This window comes from Chiloscyllium plagiosum, chromosome 18, assembly GCF_004010195.1.
Source record: "Chiloscyllium plagiosum isolate BGI_BamShark_2017 chromosome 18, ASM401019v2, whole genome shotgun sequence".
In the NCBI taxonomy this organism is placed as follows: Eukaryota; Metazoa; Chordata; class Chondrichthyes; order Orectolobiformes; family Hemiscylliidae; genus Chiloscyllium; species Chiloscyllium plagiosum.
The window spans coordinates 27,319,952-27,345,832 of NC_057727.1; the positions used below are offsets into that span (position 1 = coordinate 27,319,952).

The 25,881-nt window shown below is 37.8% G+C and overlaps 1 protein-coding gene and 1 long non-coding RNA gene across 4 annotated transcripts in view; one reads left to right on the plus strand and one right to left on the minus strand.

Annotated features, from left to right (window-relative positions):
- Positions 1–25,881, plus strand: part of LOC122558991 — a 129,096-nt gene that overhangs the window by 37,067 nt on the left and 66,148 nt on the right. The gene's annotated exons all lie outside the window — the stretch shown is intronic.
- Positions 1–25,881, minus strand: part of LOC122558990 (constitutive coactivator of PPAR-gamma-like protein 1 homolog) — a 139,032-nt gene that overhangs the window by 11,742 nt on the left and 101,409 nt on the right. For 2 of the 3 annotated variants that reach the window (XM_043708020.1, XM_043708019.1), the window contains exons 11-15: positions 21,671–21,920; positions 17,290–17,404; positions 12,262–12,471; positions 8,911–9,091; positions 5,184–5,322 (exon numbers count right to left, since the gene is read on the minus strand). In XM_043708020.1, coding sequence (XP_043563955.1) covers positions 5,184–5,322; positions 8,911–9,091; positions 12,262–12,471; positions 17,290–17,404; positions 21,671–21,920 — 895 coding nt within the window. Of the gene's footprint in view, positions 1–5,183; positions 5,323–8,910; positions 9,092–12,261; positions 12,472–17,289; positions 17,405–21,670; positions 21,921–25,881 lie in introns of those variants that run through there. The other variant, XM_043708021.1, reaches the window with a different exon arrangement.

The window sequence follows — 25,881 nt, forward strand, 5'->3', positions numbered from 1 at the left end:
TGTCAGTGCCACATTTATGAGAAGCCATCAGCTCAGAAATTATACAAAATAGCATCCTTTCTGAGATTGGGATAGCCACAGGAGACTCCTGCACTACCTCTTCTACTGGTAACCCATCTACCTGACTGTATCTGCATTTTTCTATCTTTCTGAAACTGCCATCTGTCACACCCCCAGCTTCTGTAAATTCCTCTGTGCCTTTAACTGTGCTACAACCAATCCATGCGATCAGATAGGATTTGCATCCAAACACACTTCCTGCAGACAATCACTAGGAACATTGAAATTCTCCCTAATCTCACACATCTGACAGGAAAAGCAAATTACTCCACTAAAAACCATCTCTGCACCATAAAACATTTACAGACCCAGAATATATCTAATCACAACAAACGTTTCTCAAAAACTCAGCGATAGCACAAAGTTACTACTCCAGGATAATTTAATATTTTATCTTTTATATTAAAAACTTAATCAAGAGAGAGATCTCAGTAAAACATAAAGACCCTCACCCTACTCACTATTAGAGACTTACAAAAAAAAAGATTTAAGTCTTAAAATCAAACATGTAGCTGAGGTATGGCTGAGTAATTATATAATGTTTGACTGGAAATTCTCTGTAGAAATAGTGCATTGGGGCCTTGTTATCTGTCAAAATAGTATAAAACTGCTGTTATTGTCATAAAGTTTGAGCCGCATGCAACCTTTTGAGATGTACATCTTCCAGGCATGCACGACTAAACATTTAAACAAATACACCAGAGTATCATCTGGTCTGAGGTTCAGACCTGCTCTATTGGGCCTCCACTCAGCAGAACAATGTCCAGTGAGTATATAAAAATAAATACTCACCGAATCACTGTCCGCTTTCACAGAAGTTCAGACTGATCCTGTTTGTGATTACACTAAAAGGCGATTTTAGTGCTTTATTCCTTCTTAGACCAGACAAGATTCAGGTTTCTACGTTCAAATGTTCATGCATGCGTGTGTGGGAGATGTATATATCAGTTAGAAACAAAAGTTCCAACCTGTTTTCCAGGTGACAATACCTAAAGATTATTCATTACTTCCTTAATACAATGGTTTTTAAAATTATAAATTTCCCTATTTAAAACACCTACAAAGGAAAACCATTCCTTTTCAAGTAATGGATGACTCATGACTTTCTTGATAGGGTGATGGAAGCAGTTTCCTCCTTGTCTTCATGGGGATATTAGATAAATACTTGAAGGAGAAAAAATTGCAGGGAGTGAGGAAGTAGCCAAGGGACTGGGGATACAAAATAGTTTTTCAAAACAGCTGGCACAAAATTTATGGGCCAAATAGCTTCCTTTGTGCGATGCTATACCACAATTCTATATAAAAAATAACATGGATGTAAGCATAATCAAGGTATTGCTTAATATCCTGAAACAGTATCCAATTGAAGACAGCTAGAATTTGATTCCTGTGCTGGGACAGATTGGTAATAGCACATCCTGTAAAAAGCTTTGTTAATTCATTGCAGCAGACATGAGATTTGGACAATAGCATCAGAAAGACATGGTCTTGGAAGAGTGGAACAGTTTCATGCCATTGAATTGTATTTTTGTTCACAAGTAATGCTGGGGAGGAAAACTTGATGGATAAACATAAAAGTTGACATATGACAGCTACTGTGTGTAGAATTTTCCCAAGTACCAAGCTATTTGCAAAACCTTCCATGCAGCAGAAAACTGCAAATACCTCTGATTTTCGTCCATTGACACGAATAAGCAGATAATTGCAGGCTCTGTAAAGCTAGTTTTATGTGGTCCTGTTCATAATATGGAACTTAAACAACAAGTTCACTTTACTACTCCAAAAGTTAAATCAATTTTTTTTTTCCAGACTTCAAGACTTTTAACTTTGGATAACATTGTTTTCATTGTTGTTATTTAAAAACATCCCTAGCTCATTAGAAATTAAAATGAAGCATGTTTTGTAAATTTCTTTTAAAAATTGTATGATAACCATTTTCTATTGAGCAACATGTTTGATAATTATATTTTTAGCAAGAATGACAAGCATAACAAATTGCCTTGGGTTACTGTAACTGGAAGCCTAAGACAAATATTTCTTCATGGGTAAAATGAAAAACTTGAGACTTTTTCTCAAGTCACATGACTAATAAAGAGAAATGACAAAATTGAAAATAGAATAATGCTTTATTTTTGTGGGTCTCAAGGCTTTTAAGCGAATATTTAGCAAGATAAATGCAAAGAATAAGTTAATCCAAAACCTCAATGTTTATTGTCTAGATCAAATAAAATATTTAATGATTAAACTTCATATCCAAAATGTAACTTCCAAATTTTCAAGAAAGCCGATAGCAATTAAATTTTTTTTTATTACTTTTAAACACTATGTTGCAATGTTACACTAAGAAGTTATCACTGTATGCATTAACTTCTCTTTATTGCATCCCATTCATTAGAATTTAAAGGTCTTGCACTTATAGCATCTATGTGATTAGCTTTTAAGAGCCATGGCAAAATACTACAAACCAAATTGGATTTTACATCAATTTTGATATGAATTTCCAATTCTTTTGGCTCTCAGCCGCATGCAACTTGTTATTCACATTCTTTCCCAATGGAATTGACACTTCAGCTGCATTTAGAAGAATACTTCTACGTGTGTTTTTGGTGAGGGGCAGGTGGGATGAGAGGGGTACGCAAAGTACGTCATGCAAAATCCAACATTCCGACTCATCCGCAAGCTGACCTCCCATACTAAGACTAGTGAGCAGCACCAAAAGCGGCGGTAAAGCTGCTACATTTAGTTAAATAATTGAAAGGTCTATTAAGCTTGTTAGCAAGCCTCTTGACCAGAATATGCTGCTGATGTAAGGGCTCTTGTGGCACATAGGAATATTCTCAGTGTTAGAGCCAAGAGACTGAGTTAAAGTCTTTACTTGCTACAGAGGTGTGTTATAATGCAATGAACAGGTTCATTTAAAACAGCTACACTGCTGTTGCCGCAATAAGGCTAGCATGGGCAGGTGGACGGGAGTTGGCAGACTAACGTTCATGGCCTCAGGTGACGAAAGAAAGGAAGGGAGAGCACATCATTTGGGTGTTGTTCTGTTTGCATCAGGTACAACTCCCATAAAAGGTATCACCTCAGAACCCATTTTCTTCCTTGCCACCTGCCCTCCAAAACCCTGCTCCCTAACACTCCTCCCTGCGCTGTCAGATCCCACTCTGCTGTAAAACTAGAGGACATCATTCTAAAACATCCATTAATGATCTTTGTTCTTCCTTTTGCAGTTCAGGGAGTTCCCACAATTGAGATTTGATGCTGTTGGAACTGCGAGAAGTGTTGGCCAATTAGATTTGCAAGCAGTTCTCAGGGGTGGGACTGCAACCGGTTCAACCAATTTAACTCTCCGCTAGGCTATCTTCTGGTGTGTCAGCTGTTGGCCAACTTTCCTTTCACAAAACATGCATTGTGACCCTCATACCCCATGTTAAATGCAATATTTCTACATTTCTTCTCAATACTGAAGTCAAATTTGGTTGATTTATCTGTGTCTGTCTGGAGCACATCTTATTTCTTGGGATAAAGATCTCAAACCTGTACCCTCCACACTTTTTAAGCAGCATTCTCAGAGTCTGTTGGGTTTCAGCCATCTGAAACAGCTTTTACCAATCAAGTGGCATTTTATTGAGATAGGAGTAACATTGATCTGCCTCCCACCTAAGTTTCCTCATCTCACTGAAAGTATACTTTGGAAATCTTCAATATCACAGGATGCAAAGATGGAAGTCAGCAACTTTGTAGCATCTCCACACAGCGGAATGCTCCCTTTTCAGGGCTACCATACAAAGCTAGGTGATACAGGCTGTTAGAAACATGCTCTGCTCACGTATAATCAATGCCCATTCCAAGGGCTGTTTTGATCTCAGGATGAAATTAATGAACTGTAAATATAATTTTGGATGAATTCAGAGATAGTCATGTCTCACAAACCTGATTGAGTTTCTTGAAGAAGTAACAAAGAAGATTGATGAGGGCAGAGCAGTAGATGTGATCTATATGGACTTCAGTAAGGTGTTCGACAAGGTTCCCCATGGGAGACTGATTAGCAAGGTTAGATCTCATGGAATACAGGGAGAACTAGCCATTTGGATACAGAACTGGCTCAAAGGTAGAGAGGGTTGTTTTTCAGACTGGAGGCTGTGATCAGTGGAGTGCCACAAGGATCAGTGCTGGGTCCTCTACTTTTTGTCATTTACATAAATGATTTGAATGTGAGCATAAGAGGCACAGTTAGTAAGTTTGCAGATGACACCAAAATTGGAGGTGTAATGGACAGCAAGGTAGATAGGATAGTGAAGGTGGCGTTTGGTATGCTTTCCTTTATTGGTCAGAGTATTGAGTACAGGAGTTGGGAGGTCATGTTGCGGCTGTACAGGACATTGGTTAGGCCACTGTTGGAATATTGCATGCAATTCTGGTCTCCTTCCTATTGGAAAGATGTTGTGGAACTTGAAAGGGTTCAGAAAAGATTTACAAGGATGTTGCCATGGTTGGAGGATTTGAGCCATAGGGAGAGACTGAACAGAATGGGGCTGTTTTCCTTGGAGTGTCGGAGGCTGAGGGGTGACCTTATAGAAGTTTGCAAAATTATGAGGGGCATGGATAGGGTAAATAGCCAAAGTCTTTCCCTGGGGTCGGGGAGTCCAGAACTAGAGGGCATAGGTTTAGGGTGAGAGGAGAAAGATATAAAGGAGACCTAAGGGGCAACCTTTTCATGCAGAGAGTGGTACGAGTACGGAATGAGCTGCCAGAGGAAGTGGTGGAGGCTGGTACAATTGCAACATTTAAAAGGCATTTGGATGGGTATATGAATAGGAAGGGTTTGGAGGGATATGGGCCGGGTGCTGGCATGTGGGACTAGATTGGGTTGGGATATCTGGTTGGCATGGACGGGTTGGACCGAAGGGTTTGTTCCCATGCTGTACATCTCTATGACTCTGGACGTGTGAATTTCTCCAGACTGGAAAGAGAGATGTTCTTTCTTGTTGTACAGGGAAAATCCATTCACAATTTGTTTTTATTTCTGAGATTCTACTAAATGGTTAATGTTTTGAGTTCAAATGTCAAACAATTCAAGACATATTTAGGATGTGCTATTATATATTTTGAAACCAACATACCCTCTAGCTGGTCCTCCAACAGAAACAACTTGCAGGGGAAAGGCAGTTCTGCCACGTCCACGCTTGCTTCCTGCCCACTGGCCTACGACTGTCCCTGCAATCTCCAGTTTACCTCCTTGAGAGGGCATTGGCTGGACACCTGCAAATTGAAAAGGAATAATTAACACCAGTTGGCATTCTTCAGTAAACCAAAATGAGGATGAATGATATAATATTATGCCAAAAAAAACCTTAGCTAAGTACTTTAGTGCATTTATCGATGTGAAAGCAAGAAACTCTCTAGAAGTAACAACATAAAATATTAATGCTTGTATTAAATATTTAACTACAAAATGAACTCTTATCTTAAACATACAAATATATTTAAGTATATTTTCACAAACTATAAAAGAACATTATACTGATACTGGAACAGTTACCAATTCACTTGGAATGACCCACAGTCCATACCCAAGAATGAATAAACATGCAGTTAACAATCAAAAAGTAATTAATTTAAAACATGGAAATATTAAAAGGACAACTCTGTACAATTCTTGCAAAAGTGAAATAAGCTCTTTTTGGAATGGGTAAACTATTATGCTGAAAATTAGAACTAGAGAATGCGATTCTTTTCTCATTTTCACAGATGTACTATGTCAAGCATTTAAAGGTTTGAAAGACTGAAAGAATCTGCCTCACAGCGCCAGAGATCCAGGTTCAAATCCTGCCTCCGGCAATTGTCTGTGTGGAGTTTGCACATTCTCCCCGTGTCTGCATGGGTTTCCTCCAGGTGCTCTGGTTTCCTCCCACAGTCTAAAGATGTGCAGCGTAGGTGAATTGGCCATGCTAAATTGCCCGTAGTATTAGGTGAAAGGGTAAAATGTAGGGGAATGGGTCTGGGTGGGTTGCCTTTGGAGGATCGGTGTGGACTTGTTGGGCCAAAGGGCCTGTTTCCACACTGGAAGTAATCTAATCTAATCTGCTCCATTATGCCTCAACCCTAATGGAGAAAACACTAACAGCTTCTTATCCAGCAGCACACCATGTATGTATACCAAATGGTGTACAACAGTTTTATAAAGCTGCTTATCACTATCGTCACAATAGCAATTAAGGCATGAGCAATGAATGATTACTTTACAAGAAATACCCACTCAATCCAATGAATGAATAGAAACTAGGGGATTAAAAAAACAACAGTAATTCTTGTGGCCTGAGTGAGCCTGACAATTTCTTGTTATTTAAAAGCAGTTTTGCATTGACAGTTAACAATAAGTTAAGCCAAGGCAAAATAACTTCATTATCGACAGCCATCAACTAGTGACTCAACAGTTCCCTCCTCTGATATTTCTATTACTTTGCATAACATAGAAACAAAAAAAAACTTTTCCCAATAATGTTTCAGTATATGGCAAAGATGGGGGGAAAAAAGAGAAGTCACCAAAAATCCTGGATGAACAAATTACCTAATCACTTTCAGAAGCAATCATATAACCTGTAGTTTGTGCACAACTATGATCTGATGTTGAATTTGAGCTGGATTAAATACCTGTACTAAAGATATTACAGATCATCGATGGTGCTAAAAAAATTGAACCAGGAGATTACCTCATCTGAGTACAAGTCAGAAAACCACAATCTGGTCACTCAGTCAGAATTATTTTCCCAAAGAAAGGCGATTTGCTACATGCACTGGAAGATGCTTACTAAAATCTACTCATCAACTCCAAAGCTTTCTTTCATAAACTGACATTAAGCATGACAGCCAGCAAAGTATAGACAGAGGGAATTCCCTGCTCAAGTTCAATTCTCTCATGTGGAGGCAAAAAGTCCTTTATTGGACCAAAATGCACCAAAATGAAGCTACCTGAATTGCATTCCAAGAGCTTGATAACATTAAATTCACTGCAGGGATATAAAAGTCAGATTACAAGGAAAAGGTTTCCTAGAGTTCTGTTACTGCAAAGAATTTGTGCCTTGTAACAAATATTGACATTATGTACTTCAGTATTAATGTAATGAAGGCAGGCCAAAGAACAAACTTTAGCCTTGATTCTTTGGCGGGCTCATAAATAGAGTCAACTTAATCTGAAGCAGATGAGACAAAAGGAAATGTAGGTGGCACTGAACAAAAGGATTTGTTTTGGATTACAGAGGAACAGGAGTAGGCCATTCAGCACCTTGAGCCTATTCCACTAACCAATGAGATCATGGCTAATCTGTGAAGTAAGTGCACATATAGTACATCCTCAGTATTCGTGAAGTCACGAATTTGCCTATCAACATGCATGGAGAAAACAGGTTTGATTTCTGTTACCTCTTCTTAGTTCTAGTAAAGAATTGGAACAGACATAATTGTCCAATATTCATCATGGTAGATCTTCAGAATTGCAGGACTCTCAAGGAATTACGTTATAATAATAATTCTTTGAAAACCATGAAGTTTTATCATGGCATGTGTTTTTCCTCACCTACAAGCAAGCCTGATTTACAAACTTGCCTACCTGACAGGCTGGTAAAACTATAAGGTTGAGGTTTTAGGTTAGAAGCAGGTGGGTTGGGAATTTGTTAGTAGAGATTGGGGTGTAGGGTGGCTGATGGCTTCAGAGGAGTGGAAGATTCTTGGACATTGTTTTAAAAAAAAGGGTTAAATGTTGGGGAATCATGGGAGAGTCAGAAGTTGCAAAGGAAATGGAGGAACACAATTAATGGGTTCACTGAAGGGAGCACACATTTGTTGGGTGCGCAAGAAGCAGTTATACTTTGTTGTGACCACAACCAGAGTTGTAAAAGTACTTACCTGATGGATCCAAGTATCTTATGGCCTTTTGTCTGCTGTACTTCCCAAAACAGTGATTTAAATGGAAAAATGTTATAACTGAGATACACAATCTCATGAATTAAAAGCAGAGATGGAGAGGGTTGAGGAGCACAGACTCATTTCCTCACCTCCCACTCAAACCAAACATATCAATTTTTGGGCTTTTAAAATACTCCCAAATGCCTTCTATTCCATAACATTTTAAAATGATAGCCCTTTCAATAATTGTCACGATTTTGAGGTACCAGCGTTGGACTCGCGTGTACAAAGTTAAAAATCACACAACACCAGGTTATAATCCAACAGGTTCATTTGGAAGCACTAACTTTTGGAGCGCTGCTCCTTCATCAGGTGATTGTGTCTCTGCCAAACATTTAAAATTTAGATAATGGATCATAAATAAGATAGTCATTTTCAGACGTTTTAAAATTCTGAATAAACAAATGGCAATGACATCTTAACAAATCAGAAGGCATCTTCGAAGACAAGCTATTGGCACTTTTTAAAAAACTGAATAACTACTAGCACAGTTAGTGGATTAAAAATAACGACAAGTGGATTAAAAATCGAGAGTTTGAGAACAGTACAACCTGTGGGAGTTATTTGGACATTAATCCACTTCATGTGAATGTTGGCTGCAGTTATCTAACTGCGAAGCAGGAAATTGTGGATATTACAGGAATGGAAATAAATTGGAATGTCATCTTAGATACAAGGAGACATCAAGCTTCCCAAAGTAGTTATTTAACCTGTTAGTTTTGACCATGTAACTGGACAAGTGAAAATTAAAAGTTAGCTATTCAACTACGCCAAACACACAAATAGTTTCCCACACATCAGATTAAAATGTTACAAAAGTCATTGCTGGATAAAACATTGCTGAGATTTCAGCTTCAGTATCGACAAAATAGTAATGCTGCTTACCACCCAAGCCTCTCCCTCTACCATGATGTGTAAGGATTGGTCCAACGGGCCGTGGATAAACTGCAGCTGGATAAAAATGCATGGCTGGAGGAGGATAAGCAATGGGATGAGCTTGCCTGGAAAAGTTTAAGCCTTCCAGAATACTCTGACGCATTTTCTCAAGTTTTGCAGCTTGATCAGCCTATAATTAATCACAAAACAGTACAGAACCTAAGTATAGAATCCACTCTCAACTGCCTGTATTATGCTTGCTCCCCAAAGCATCAGATAAAGTACATCAAACTTTGTTTTGATCAGCTCCTTACAAACCAGCACACTCTAGAAACCAGCAAAAATTATATACCTGAAATACAAGACATTTATTATTGCAATCTCTGCGATGTCTGAGTAGTCAGGGTGTGAATGAGAATGCTTTCTACCATTACGTTTTATTTAAGGCAAAGTTGCATTATTATTAAAGTGATTTATGCTGTAAACATTGCATAACAGCGATGTGTATATCCTCTGCATTATATTTCCATTATTTAGTGTATGTTTTCACATTGATTTGTGGACGTCTTAATTAACTGGAATATTTGATCAACCAGTCCACTCTTAATCCCACTGGTGCTATTTAATGTTTGACGTACATGCAAACAATGGTATACAAACTAAATACCTAGTTTAAAAATATTACAAAAACAGCCTAATGTCTATTATTAGATTGCACTGCAAACCAACACCCACAGATATTTTGTGATATTCTCAAAACATGTACTTTGTACCAATGTTCCCAAACAATATTTATCTCCCAAATACCTTGGTCCAGGTATTCCAATGGCCAGATGGCTTTTGATACTGCATAAACTGGAGCTGTGTGTTGGGATCATGCTGAATTTCTGATGCAACTGACTTTATGGGAATTGCTCAGGAAATTGAAACATCTGATGGGTAATCCTCCTGTGTCTAAAACCTCTGAGAACGCACTTTAAAATTAGGAGACTTCAGAGGGTGAGTTATGCTTAATAGTTCAAAAACGTACACTAACTTGTGTAACTCTTAAACTGAAACCCCAACTCTAATACACCTAACACCACTTGCCTACCCAGTTGAGCAGACACCCACTATCCCAACACACAAGTCAATGCTGATGGACCTTCTTCGCTGCTGTTTTGTAGTTTCCTGGTCAGGCTCTTCAGGCGAAGTGCCCGCAAAAACATAGGCAAATGCATTGTTAAGTTGTCCAGATAAATTGCTTTTGCTGGAAAAAAGGACTTTTCCTTTCAACAGGCAAAACTGTTGCTTAGAAGTAATTGCATAACACTACAATTTGAAAGTGCACACTACATTGAGTCAACATAGGAAAATTTCTCATAGGAAAATTCTTCATCTGTACCTGACTAAAACTGGGAAGTTCAGGTGTAAATCCCACACATCAGAAACTTTGTAAATCAAGACTGTAGTCCCACTATCTCAATACAAAATTTTTCCTCAAAACCTTCTTGAATTCTAGAAACCATGCATAATCTCTTCTTAAAAAAAATAGCACTTTTGGCATCATTTATTTTCAAGTAAATGTAGCTAAAAATCCACAATACAGAATAGTTCAGTTACTATAACTTGCAATTCTTCGCCCTAATATCTTTGAACTTCAATATGAATTCTAGTTATTTCCTGGAATCACTTTGCCAAAATCCATGTGTTAATCAAGACACACTCCTGATTAATGCAAATTAAGCAGAAACTGGTTGGTGAAGTTTGATGGGCATAATACAACAGTATAACATCTATTAAAAGGTAGACCGCAAGCCCCATCTTTCCTGTATACAGGACACTAACTAGATGCATGATGCACACTTCTCTTCAGATTACAACCAGAATAAGTACGTGGTCAAGTTGTTTGAGGTGGGGATGGAGAGAGGGCAGTACAACGCCTATTTTGTGGGAACGCTTTGGAGGAAGTAAAATATAAATTCATTCTTTTCTGTGAAAATATCAGGAACTCATGTTTGAAAGCTGTTACAAACCTAACACTCAACTTAAAATGATGATAAATAAGAGGCAATATGAAATCCATGCAGGGGAAAAATAAGCTTTTCAGGAAGGTGCAGAGTACAAGACAATAAAGTGCCTGTTGAGCTGATACATTTTAAAAGGAGAGCTACTCATCCATACCCTCCATGGGCCGGCAAAGAGTTTAACACAGGGAAATCAGGACAAAGAACAGTTTAACAACTTTTTGAAGCAGAGTCAGATGGTCACTGATGTGCTGTTATTTTTTAATTGTTCCACAGTAGCAACCACACAAGGCTCTTGAGTATTTTCAAACAATATGCTGAACAAATGTACAAACCAGGAAGAAAACAACTCAAATTCTGAACTGAAACAAACACATTTACATGGAAGGATATTGGCAGTAGTGGAATGAGCACAGGGAATCTGCCTAAGGGAAGTGAAAGAATTGCAACAGTGATAATAGTGGAGAACGTATGAATTGCATGTATTACTTGTTAGTCATTGCTTGTGTCCTCTTCATGCACTGTTCTCTTCAACCCTCAAAGTTTCTAGTTTAGGAACCTCTATCCTGGATCAAATACATCCAGTTAATTTCTGAAATTATTAATTTGTAATTTTAATTTCATCTGCTGAAGAAAAAAATACCCCAGTGTACTATTCAGAAAACTGACGGCATAAGAAAACTGGCAAGATATTTCATAATTTATATAAACGTGAATATCTTATAACACACAAATACAAAATACACCAGCGATAAAATTTATCACTTCAAACTAAATTCATCCATTTATATTTGCTGATGCCCACAGACTTCCAGCACTTAAGTGAAGGGACATCTTCATGAACAAGTTTCAACAGTAAGTATTTCTCATTTGTTCAAATGGTGTGGAGGTCTTACAGCCAGGTTTGGTGTGGTCCAGACAACCACAACACGATGCCTTACTCAAATGGATCACTAGTCAACAATCAGAAGTAGTAACCTTGTCCAATTTTCCTCATCTTGGTTCAACTCATTTCAGCTCAAGGATGTGGTTGTTAATTATTCTGCGGTATCTGGTTCAGTACTTAGAAACAATCCAAATACCTATGGAGGCTTCAAGAAGCAAATCAGGCAGCACTCCTACCGTCTAAGATATTGAACTCTTGCCTCACTCTATATTGAACAAATGCCACTTCTTCAGAATTGTCTCTCGTACTGCTTAAACAGGTGCAATTACAAAATCAACTGCCACTGTATTTATTTTCTAAAGTTGATTGTTCCATCCTTGTTTCAATGCCCATCAGCAAGTGAACAAAATTATATACATTATCAAACAACAATCAAAATATTCTCATTAATAACTTAATTATGCATACCTGACCATCGCAGAGGTCAATCAAGGGCACCTTTTCCCGGCTCACTTTTATAAGCTTACTTTGGAAAAGTTTGCCATCAAAGTACATCCATGGACAACAATGCTCCCATGGAATTGGCTGCCCACACGCATCATTTGCAAATAATGCCATATCAATGCCGCTCATAAACAATGCTCCAAGTTGGATACCACGGGGATCTAGGCTTTCAATCTGGGGAAGAAAGCACACAGGAATAAATCTACATAAATTGACTTGGCAATAATATGTGCATACTACCAACTTCAAGGAGAGACCAATGGGATCATCCACCTAGCATTTTTGATTAAAGATACAATTTTCTCTCGAACTCAAATGCTAGGCTTCATCAGAGTAGAGATAGGAATGTTAAATGGAGCTTCCTCCTACCATCTGTTATCTGGGCTGCTGTCAACATATTCTTGATTGAAATTGGTGTGGATGGTCAGCTTTGGTCTGATCCATAGAGGTTGAGATATCCTAGCTTGTATATTTTGATGTTTACAGGTATACAGTGTTGTAGAGTAACTTCATTATCTCGATTCCACATTTATACATATATAGCAAAATAACTGACAATAAATATTCTTTCCCAGAGGATACCAGTAACCGATTGTGGATTTTTCTTTCAAAACAACAATCTAACAGTTAATAATTTAGGCTTTATTCTTTATTTGAGAACTGAATTTAAATTATTAAGCTGATATACAAGACTCTGAAATCAAATTCTTTGTATTTTAGTTTAGGACACTGCATTACTAGTACAGCAGGAAAACCATTTATACAATCAGAAGAGGGGCCAGATTTGCCACTGGAAGCAGGACAGATACCATGCAGTGATCCCGCTTCCATTACCGGGCTGTCAGTAAACAGGATTTTCCATGTGAAGATCACGCAATTACTCATAAGGAAGTTAACTGACAGAACAGGACCATACCCACCAGTTTTCTCAAGCGGTCCAATGATCCCTTGTAAGTGCTGGCAATAGATCTGAACCTCAGCTGTCAGCATTTAAATACGCAGACACAAGACTTCTTGGGCCAGACTGCTGAAAATTGGAATCTGCCCAAGACTTGATCCATGTATGGTGTAATATCTCCTGCTTCTCCTCACTTACTGAACTTCTCCAATGCTACCTTAATTGACAAAAATCCTCTAACTTACCCTTTTCAAGACGTTTGCATTCTGTCTGTCCTGCCTCCACGACCATTCCAACCTCTTCCCACTTGAGTCACAAAAGGTTTTCGAAGCCCACATGGCTCAGTAAAAATTCTGCAGAGTCTGACATTTAGCTGTCTGATAGGAGCTGGCAAGCTGAAAAGGAGGCAGGACATCCACCTACACTGGCTAGAGGCCTTTTTTGTTTTGCTGTTCTGCTTTAGTTTGGTCCCGTTTCAGGGCCACAAAATCTGACCCAAAGAATGGGACTTAATTATGTGACCATTTGTAATAATTCTCAAAACAAATAAAAACCAATTTCAGTAAAAGACTGAGGAAAATGTTAAAACTTTACATTTATTTTGTATTTTGTAATAAGCATTAACTTCCATTAATATAAATTCCACAGATTGTTTTGTCAGATATCAACTAAGTAACTTTGAAATGAAAGTTTAAAACTCAGACAGGACATTAAAAAAAGGTAATAATTAATGCAAGGATTATGAAGCACAACAGAAACAAAACAAATGAGTGTTTTCAGCATACATTGCTAAGTCTTGTAAAATCATGCACTGCAGGTTTGGTAAGCCTTAATGCTACTTTTATAATATTTAATTGTCAATCAAACTACAATCATTTAGCTATAATTACCATTACTGAAGTTCCTCCAAATTGGAACTCCAAGGTAGGTTGGTTATCTGCTCCAGGTGACTGTCTACACCCACTGTCCCTCTACAAAACAGCAACCAATTTGCTGCTGCAGCCTGTAAGATAAGCTAGACATCCAGGACAAAGCAGCTCACTTGACTAGCATCACATTCATAAACATTTACTCCCTCCACCAACACCACTCAGTAGCAGCGGTGTGTATAGTATCCAAAAGATGCAATGCAGAAATTCACCCAGTCTCTTAGACAGCACCTTGCAAACCTGTGACCATGACCATCTAGAAGGGCAGCAGATACACGGGGGGGGTGGGGGGCCACCACGTGCAATTCCCCTTCAAACTCCTCAGACTCCAGACCTGCAAATATATTGCCATTCCTTCAGTGTTGCTGGGTCAAAATCCTGGAACTCCCTTCCAATTGCATTGCAGGTGTATCCACACTATCACCTCAAAAAACGACTTCAGCAAACTCAGGTCTAGTCTAACATCTTCAGCAGAACAACTCGTTAATATGCTTGCCACCTTGCTTCACAACTATTTAGAAAAAAGCACGATTAAAGCAAAATCATCTAAGTTTTATCTTTCAGAGATGACAATATGATCTTGAGTTGTGAATTTAACATTGTTGTTTAAGCTTCCAGTCTTCAAAATATTAACATTGAACAATCCATTTTCAATGCTGTTTTATTAAAGTTTATGCAAAACTAATGCAAAATGGAAATGACTACATTTAGATGCTGGGCTAAAATAGTGACGGACCACATGGTCAAGCGTTTACAAGATTTAAAATGCAATGAAACACCAAAAGGAGTGACAAGAGGGAGAGCAACAAAACATGTGTTTAGGAGAGTTGTGAATGGCAAAATAACAGAAATAATGAATAAAGTTGTCCATACAAAGCTGAAACAAGAGAAAACGAAACAAGAGCAAGACCAATACATCTCGTCTTCTGCCTTATTACAGACCTTCTCTTTTGCTTTTCCCGTTCTTCACCATTTCCTCCACTTAAAAATTATTTCTAACTTTGTTCAGTTCTGATGTGTTTATCATTTCCTATCTTAATTTAGATTTCCAACAAAGTATTTTGGTTTTATACCTTGGACTTGCTTCTGGATGGGGTTAATAATGATGCCCACGTCTCCACATGACTTCTGCCAGATGCACTTGATGACATTCATTGTGAAAAACTAAACATTCTAGCCAGGAATCTGCATTTTATGGACTTCGATTACAAAGCAAAGATGTGATTTAAAAAGTTATAGAATTCCACGTGTGGGTAAGATACTAGGATGGACCAAACTGCATTGATCTTCTGAGTCTAAACAAGTTTCTTCTAATGATGCTTTCTCCCCAGCTCTCAAATCAGAGCATCTGCCAATCTGCATTTGTTCAAAATTTTCTCAATTTGGCAATAAGATTTTCAAGTCCCAATGGACAAACTCCTGATTCTGATCTCTTAATTGACAGTAGTAAGACATATGAAAAATTGAGAACATTGTTAAACATGGTTAAATAATGGTTAAAAGGAGCTAAAATCTCATTTTTAGTCTCAAAAATAAATAATGGTGGAGCCTTTGTGTTTTCTTTGATCCATATTGTTCATACTTATTTACGCCTGCTTCAAATTTGGGAGATTCAAATGTAAATGATAGGACACATGTGTACAATTTTCAATTCGAATGTTACCATGTAGGAGGCCATTCTGCCCAATATGTCTGCGTGAGCACTTTCAAAAAGATATTCAATTTGTTCCACTCCCTTGCCATTTCCCCATTTTCCTGCAATTTTTCTTACTTCAAGTTTTTATCTGATTTTCTTCTGAAAGGCATTACTGAATTTTATTTCACTACACTTCCTGGCAATGCACTTCTGATGATAACTTGATAAAAAAAATTTAAATTCCCACATTACAGTCCCTTTGTCAAATATTCTAAATCTCTATTCTCTGACATCTGATCCTTTGGCTACCAGAAGCAGGTTCTCTTATTTACTCTATTAAAACCCTTTGTGATTTTGAACACATCTATTAATTAAATTGCCCCTTAACTTTCTCTGCTGCAAGGTCAAAAACTGCAATTTCGCTACTTTCCCAAATAAAATGATGTCTTTCACTTCAGTAATATCCCAATAAATCTTTTCCACACACACTCTCATGTTTTCATGTTCTTCTTAGTGTGGTGCTCAGACTGGTCACTACACCTGGGGTCCAACTAGTTTTTCATGAAGGGTTAGCATCACCTTCTTGTTACACAAGTTCAAGTGAAAAGATCTTTCTTACAGTCTTCTTAACCAATTTGTTACCTTTCAATTTTGTGTAAAAGTACCCTCAGGTGTACCCATGCATGCCATGTAAAATTGAACCATTTAGTTCATATTGCACACCTAACTCTTCCTAGCAAAATCTATCACTTCACATCGTTCACCGTTAAAGTTCCAATGGTCATGCAATTGCCTATTTCACCAGTCTATGCCTTTCAAGATCTATTATTGCTGTCATTTTATCCTGAGTTTTGTACCTCTTTCAAACTCAGAAATTATGCTATACTGAATTCTAGACCATTAGTATTTATCAAAAAGAGCAGTGATTTCAACAACAGCCCTGGAAATACTATAGCAACAGTTCATCTCTATTCTCGGCTTTGTTACTCTCAATTTCCTATCTAAGCAGTCACTGGCTATTGGATCCCATGGACCTCAACGATGTTAACAAGTCTATTACAGCAGAAAGACTGCAACTTCATATGCAATCTAAGATGCACATTCAAGTATGTTCACTCAGCATCAGCTCCTTCACCACCTTACTCAAGGCAGTAAATAACTTAGTGTTTTCATGAACAGAGGCATAGTTTTGATTTTGGATTATTGTGGTACAAACAAATTAAAAATGTTAAAACTGTAATATGTCACAAAATGAAGAGAAAGTACTTTGTAACAATTTCACTTCAGGTATTCTTCAGAAAAATCACACCTTTTCAATTTCTTATTTAGTCTTTATTAATTTTATTATAATAAATTAAACATGCAAACTCAATGCAAATTTAAAAAAAAAACTCAATTTTATCAACAGCCCTGTTTTTAGTTGAACAAGCAACCTCACTGTTGAGGCCTGTCTCACCTACTCCAGAGGTGTGTAATAACATCTCTGAAGTTAATTAAATTGGAAAAACATAAGCAACCATGATGACTACCTTAAGTTCCTGCAGTTGATCTGGTTCATAAAGTTTGGGAGATAAAGCCTGTGCAAGGAATGCATCAAGTTCATGGCGACGAAGGATCCTCACCCCTGGCCACTGCAACAAATATCTATAAGGGATATACAAACATAAGCTTATATTTTTAGTGCACAAGAAAAACTTGGATTTATGCAACACCTTTAATATGATAAAATATTCCAAATTTCTTTTCAGGAGCATTATAAATCAAAATATGACATTGAGCTGAAAGAAAAAACAGATCAAGCAACCAAAAGCTTGGTCAAAGAAATAGGTTTTTATAGATTTCTTAAAGAACAGAGGCAAGAGAAGTAGAAGGGTCTTGGAGGGATTGTCAGAGCTTAGGACCTTGGCAATTGAAGGGACACCACCAATGGTACAGCTACTAAAATGGAGATGCTGAAGAGAACAGAATTAGATGAACGCAGCGATTTCTGAAGACTACGAGGCTGATGGGAGGTTATAGAGATGGGCAGGGACAAGGCTATGGAGAGGTTTGAAAACAAGAATGATTTTAAAATTGAGCAAGCACAGAGATGACAGATGAAGAACTTACTGTGAGTTAAGACACAGGCAGCAGAGTTTTGGACGACTTGACGTTTACAGAGGGTAGCATGTGGAAGACCAGCCAGTAGTGCATTTGAATAGTCATGTCTAGAGGTAACAAAGGTGTGAAAGAGGGTTACAGCAGCAGAGGAGCTGAGAGAGGGGTAAATACGAGTAAGGTTAGGGACATGGAAATAGGGTGCTTTCGTGATGGTGTGAATATTTGGTCAGAAGTTTATCTTTTGATTAAATGTTACACCAAGGCACAAACTGACTGAGTTAATTTCAGACCATCAACAGGAAGAGAGATGATGTCAGTTGTAAGGGAATAAAGTTAGAACAGAAATTGGAAAAAATGATTTCAGTCTTTGCAATATTTAATTAAAGGTCCTGATCGTACAATACTGAAGATTGGATAAACAATCTGATAATTTAGCCACAGTGCAGAAAGTTAAGGGAGGTGGTGGAGAGGTAAAGTTGGGCATCTACAACATGTACGTGAAAATTTAATCTGTGCTTTTGGATGATGTCATTGAAGGGCAGTGTGTTGACTAGAACTAGGACAGAGAAATGTTCAAAGAAGATCATGCTACTTAAATAAAGACATCCCGTCTGTTATTAGCATATATTTTTCTTTTGAAAGATTCTCGCCACTCAATATGTCTACAGATTAAACATGTATACATCTCTAACCATTTTCCAACCAATTGCTCATGATACGATAACACCTGAATTTACATATAATCTTTCAGAAGAGATTGTCAGTGAACAACATGTGCAATTAACAGCTTCACAGAGGCATTAAATGTCCTTAGTGATTTGATCAACATGGCAAGAAACGTTCACTAGTTTTGGGAAAAAAAAAAGTAAAAATTCTGTAGATTTGATGCTAAACATTATTTTAACCATTGATTTTACTATCTTTAACCTTAGCAGTATTTTCATTGTATTCCTGTCTAAAAATTAATAAAAAAAAACCCCAAAAGCTGTCGATTATTTTGATATAAAAGATTTGGATGAGAACTTAGGATGTATGGTTAGTAAGTTTGCAGATGACACCAAGATTGGTGGTATAATCAACAGTGAAGGTGGTTATCAAAAATTAAAAAGAGATCTTGATCAATAGGGCCAATGGACTGAGGAGTGGCAGATGGAGTTTGATTTAGATAAATGTGAGATACTGCAATTTGGTAAAACAAACAAGGGCAGGACTTATCCAGTTAGTGGGGAGTATTGATGAACAGAGAGAACTAGGGGTTCGGGTACATAGTTCTTTGAAAGTTGCATCACAGATAGACACTGTGGTTAAGCACACTTTCCTTCTTGCTCAGGCCATTGAGTATAGGAATTGGGATGTTATGTTGAGGTTGTACAGGACAGTGGTGAGGCTACTTTTGTCTTACTGTGTACAGTTCTAGTCGTCCTGCTATAGGAAAGATATTATTAAATTGGGAAGGGTTCAGAAAAGATTTACAAGGATGTTGCTGAAACTGGAGTGTATGAATTAGAAGGAGACGCTGGATAGGCTGGGATTTTGTTCACTGGAGTGTACAGGGTTGAGGGGTAACCTTATAGGAGGTTTATAAAATCACGAGAAGCATAGTTAAGGTGAATAGCCAAGGTCTTGTCCCCAGGGAATGGGAGTCTAAAACTAGAGGGCATATTTTTAATGTGAGAAGAGAAAGATTTAAAAGGGACACAGTGGGCATTTCATATGTGGAATGAATTGCCAGAGAAAATGGTAGATGCAGGTACAGTTACAAGATTTAAAAGATATTTGGATAAATACATGAATAGGAAAGGTTTAGAGGGATATGGGTCAAATGCAGACAAGTGGGGCTAGTTTAGTTTGGGAAACTTGGTCAGCAAAGACGAATTGGACGAAAAGGTCTGCTTTCTTGCTGTATGACTCAAAGTGCTAGGCCAGCTCCGCAAAGAAGTTGCAAAATTTAATTCCACTTCTGCAATTTATTTTCCAAACACTAATGTCTTCCATGTTGACTTCACTTCAAAAGTGTATGTGTTGACATATTCCATACTGTAACAGCTACTTACTGCATCAGTTTCAGTCTGTCTTTAAGCTTCTAATCCCTAGTTTTTGTTTGCTTGGCCCATTGAGTCTATCCTGTCATTTGAGATCAGGGTTGCTTTAGGCCATTTTTTTTCCCCACACCACCTCCATATCCCTGAATGTTTCAATTCCACCACTGCAGTGATTTAGATGAACCTCTGTTGCACTTCCTCTATGGCATATATACCTTTCCCGAAATAAGAAGACCAAGCTTGTAAACAATGCCCCAGGTGACAGCTCAACAAAGCTCTATACAATTGCAACAAGATATCTCTACTGCATTCACAGCCCCTTGAAATGGTAGTTTGATAGAAACACTGTCTATTTGAGCAATGTGGAAAGAAATGTTGATGAGATTTAGAAAAACAAAAACCATCAATGGGTCAGACTTGCTCATAAACATTCTTTCAACTACCGGTATTTGGTATAACCCTTAGAAAGTACTTTAATTGCATTCCTCTCTAACCATTAACCAAGAAATAAGAAAACAAGAATACAGCTTTCTCCCATTCCTATGTAGTAAGGGAGAAAATGCTGGAGATTAGAAACTTAAAGGATTCCCTGAGAAACATGCCCCTGTAATTAGGCATTACAACATGCAATGTATCAACACATGCAATTCTTGCCTTTCCAATTGCTTGCTATGCCTGCCTGCTACTTTGTGACTCAAGGATACCTGCACTTCCCAATCGCTCACAATTTAATTTTCTGTCTCTGCTTTTTCTACTAAGTAAATAACTTCACACTTATTAATGTTATCTTCCATCTGTTATGCTTAAGGCCATTCACTTGGATATTCCACGTCTCTTTGAAGCCTCCTTGCACCATACTCAACTTGCATTCTCACCCAGTCTGGTATCAGCAGCAAATGTGGAGATATTTAAATTGGTTCCTACATCCAATCAATTATGTAGATTGTAAACAGTTGTGACCTAACACTCATCCATGTGGTACCTCAGCAGTAACAGGCACCCTGAGATTGATCTGTTTATTCTTACTCTGCTTTTTGTCCAGTAACCAATTCTCAATCCGTGCTAGTATATTCATCTGCAATTCTGTGATCTTTAAGTGTATGTACCTAACGTCTGTGTGTGACCTTATTAAAAGCCTTCTGAAAATCCAAATACTAATCCACTGGTTCTCTTTTGTTTATGCTACAAAAGTACCATCCTCAAGCAATTCCACATTTGACAAAGATGACGTCCCTTTCATTAATCCATTTTGACTCTGTCCAATTTTTCCATTATTTTCTAAATGATCAGCTATCACATCCTTCATATAGGATTCTAACATTTTCCCAACAACAGACATCAAGTTACAGGTTGATAGATTCCACTCTCCCTCTTCCTCCCTTATTAAATAGTGGGGCTTCAAATTCAATCAGCAGAAACAGATTTGTAAATTTTATAAAGCCTTAGCTTTCAAACTGGAATGTCAAATATTTACACAATTCAACATACATAAAAGTGAAAAAGCCAAGTGTAATGTTTTCTCCCCAGAATATACAGCTTACTGCAAGATCCATGTCATTGTGAAATGTAAAAATTAGATGGCATTTGTTCAAAATAAATTGTAGGAAAGAACATGAGACATAAAACAACACAGTTATAGTTTACAAATGTTCATATTCAGACATTTTGAAGGCTAAATGTCATTCTACAAAAATGTACTCCAAAATGCAGTAACAGTGGGAAAAGAAATTCTGTTGACTTGCACTGTTATTCAATGCTTTTCACTTACCGCAGCACGCAGCAAAGAACCAGAAGGTGTGTTGGAACATTTGAGGGATTGAGCATAGCTGGTGTGTCTGATCTCATGCAGGCAAGAAATGCTCTCATTCTTCGATTTTTGTCCTCCACAGCTTTTCCAAGCCATAGCTTCTTTAAGTTTGGACATGTCCACTCTCTAAAAGCAAGTGCTTCTACCAGTTCTGGAGTCTGGGGTGATTTCCCCTTGTAAGCGGCCCACTCTTTAACTAAAACTGGGGGAACTGAAAAACATATGTGAAATTAACTCAATTTTCTGTACTAAATTCTAGTGATTTGAGATTTTACTTCAATTGCTAATGACAAGAATTTGCAAACTTATTTTTAAGTGCCAGTAGAAAAGCTGATATAGTTTACTATTGTAATCTAAGCAACATGCAACTCCCAAGGTACAAATGTACATGTTTATTAGATCTATCTTGCGTCTACATGCACTTCTTGACTGCACCATATGAATGGTTTGCCGCTTTGTGTCAATGATCTCCTCTAATTATTTCCATACAAATCTATATTTGATATGGAGTTCCCTTATGCAAATATATCTCACAGTACAGAAACACAAGGAAGTATGCACCAACTTTCTGAATCCTATGTCAGTTTGTCCAACAGCTTACTGTTTCATTTATTTTTCTCCTCAACTTAAATATTCTTAACCCTCTGTTTTTGATTTTAACACTGAAATTATTTAAGTTTTTTTAATTCACCACTTTTGACAGACACAACCCACCCTTAAACATGGCCTTCTGTGAATCCTTAAATAATGTACGAAAAAACTGTGTGCTTTTCTAAATGTTGGACTCTCCACTCAGTTTTGATTTTGAATGCTAAACTGCACATTTTTAGGCACTGGGTCTTCACATTCTGCATAACTCATTGCTGAACATGCCAATTTAGGAATCTTGGAAGTTGAACTGCTCTGTATAGTAAAAAAAAAATCAATCAGCAAGGACTTGAAAGCATCCATGATACTGACAAGGTGATAGGGACAGTGCATTGGACGCATGAAATGGATGAGAGAAACATTTTCTTTGACTCATACAGTTCACTACACTTCTGTGGAATCTGTAATACTGTGAACATCAGGAGATTGGTGGCCTAAATTTTGAATTATTTAGTGAAAATCCCAGCAATCTGTTTTGTAGGTTTTAATTATTTATAATAAAAACAGAAAATACTGGAAACATTCAGCATATCAGTTAGCATTTCAGGTTGTTACTAAAGTGTAAGCATTTTATGTTTTTAGTTCAGATTTCCAACATCCACAGCATTTGTTATTAATTATTCATATTTGGTTCTGCTGCAAAGGCAACAAAAATGAAAAAAAAAACACTCGAGGTACTATTCTGCAATTGAGCAAAAAAAAAGGTAGCTGAACAGAAAGAGGCAACCAGGCTTATGGTTAAGGATCACCTACATGACAGTCGCAGGAGGAGAAAAGGGGAGATTCAGATTCTTGTAAATGGGCCAAATCTATAGAAAGCAATATAAATGGCTCAGAGCTAAATAAACAACGGCAACATCAAATACTTTTGCAACAGCACTAATGCAAAGGGGAAACAAGTTATATATGACGGTCTGATAGATTTATCCCCTCCTTCTAAGCCAGGACTTGGATTTAAATTCTTACGTCCATTCCTGTGGAAAACATTCATGCAATATTACAGCAGTAATAATTCCTGACAGAAAATTCAATTGTTCATTTTCCACTGCAGAAAGCTGGTTATATAGATTATTAACATATTGCCACAGTTACATGCTTTCTACCTATTTTAAGTTATTACAAAATTGTTGCTTTCTTTCAGCAGATACTTTAGCAACCCATGCAGTTTTACCCTTGTTAATAAGTCCATAAAGCAGAAAGCTGGCCATTCAGCCCATCAAGTATGTTCGATGATTCAATAAGATTATGGCTGATCTGATAATCCTCAATTCCACTTTTCTGCATAAGCTTTTACTCTGTTACTGAATAAAAATCTGTTCCTCTTAGCCTTGAACGTGCTTAATGATCTAGCCTCTAGTGTGGAAAAGAACTCCACAGATTCCCTATTCTCAGAGAGAAAAAAAAAGTCCTGCTCATTGTCTTAAATGAGCAACCCCTTCTACTTAGATTGTCCTCTCTGGTTCTAGAGGACACTGGAAAAACCATCTTTCTCCAACTACCCTGTCAAGTACTCCAAGTACTTTATTTGTTTCAATAAGGTGAGTATAGGCCCAACATACTCAACCTTTCCTCATATGAAAATTCCACCATATCTGGGATCAATCTACTGACCCTTTTCTGGACTGCCTCGAATGTCATACATTTTTCCTTAGGTAAGGAGACCAAAACTAATCAGTGTGGTCTGATTTGTGTCTTGCACAGTTTTAGTCTACTTTAATATTTCATTTATCCCTTTGAAATAAAGGCCAACATTCTGTTTGCTCTATTTCCCACTGAATTTGGATGCTAGCATTTTGTGGTTCAAATGCCAAGGTCCCTAAATCCCACTGCCTTTTCTCCATTTTTAAGAATGTTCCGCTCCTCATAGCCATAGCAGCATACTACACAGGATCAGTCCCTTCTGCCCAACTCATCCTTGCCAATCAGATCGCCTAAACTGAATCAGTCACATTTGCCTGTATTTGACTCATTTCCCTCTAAACACGCTTCTCCAAATGTCTTTTAAATGCTGTAATAGTACCCACCTCTACCACTTCCTCTGGCCGCTCATACCAAGTATGCACAATCCTGTGTGGAAAGAGCTGCCCATCAGATCCGTTTTACATCTCTTCCCTCTCACCTTAAACCTATAGCCTCAAGTTTTGGACTCCCCTACTCTGGGGAAAAGACCTTGTCTTATCTATGCCCCTTCATGATTTTATAAATCTCTATAAGGTCACCCCTCAGTTTTCCATGCTCCAGAGAAAATGTTCCAGCCTATCCAGTCTCTCCCTATAACTCAAATCTTCCAGTCTTGGTGACATGTTTGTAAATCTTGTTTGGAACCATTCCAGTTTAATTCCATCCTTACTATAACAAGACTACCAGAATTATATGTAGTACTCCAAATGTGGCCTTACCAATGTCTTGTACAACTGTAACATGCTGCTGCAACTCTGACCAATGAAGGTAAGCATGCCAAATGCTGCCTTCACTATATTGTCTATCTGTGAAGCCATTTCAAGGAACTATGCACTTATAGCCCTCGGCCTCTCTGTTTGACAACACTCCCCAGGACACTACCATTAGCTGTGTAAGTCCTGCTCACCTTACCAAAATGCAACAGCTTGTTTTTATTGAAATTAAATTCCATCTGCCATTCCTTGGCCCACTGGCCCAGTTAATCACGACCCCACTGTACTCTTAGTAAACCTTCTTCACTGTCCACTATGCCACCAATTTTAGTGTCACCCACAAACTTACTAATCATACCTCCCATCTTCTCATTTGTATAGGTGATGAACTGTGAACTCAGCACCAATTCTTGTGATATACAGCTAGTCACAGACCTCTGAACAAAAACCCTCTACCATGGAGGAGAAGAATAGAATAGTAGCAAAGATAAAGGGTATCCGAAATTTTTCTCTTAGCATTTAGGTAGAAAGTGGGTGCAAAGAAGTGGAATGGATTCTAATAGAGATAAAGACAGTGATTTATGCTTAAAGGTGCCAGGCAAGGCGAGTGAATTCTCACTTGCCTTAACTTTTTTAAGCTGCTCCACATATGGGGGAGATGCCAGAGGAGAGAGAAGTGACAAATCTGACTCCCATGTTCAGGAGTGTAAGGGCAATCTCTCGACCATTTAGTCTAACATCAGTGGCAGGAAGGGTTTTGGAATCTTTTATCGTGGGGGGTAAAAAAAATCACCAGGCACTCGGAGAGGGTTACATCAATTAAGGACAGCCAGCATGGATTTGTAAAAGGAAGATCAAATTTGACTAATCTAAGTCAAGCAGAGGTTAATGAAGGAAATAATGGATTTTGTCTATTGAATTTTACAAAGGCATTTGGCAAGGTACCACATGAAAAGTTACTAATAAAATTGAAGCCTATGGAACAGGAGTGTGCAATTGAATAAAACAAAATGGATGAAAATAGCTAGTCATGTAAAATTGTTTTCCTTTCTAGTCGAGAGGATGTTATAGAACAGGGTTCTGCAGTAAAACTTCAAATTTTGCTGATCCCACCAAACTTGATGGCTAACA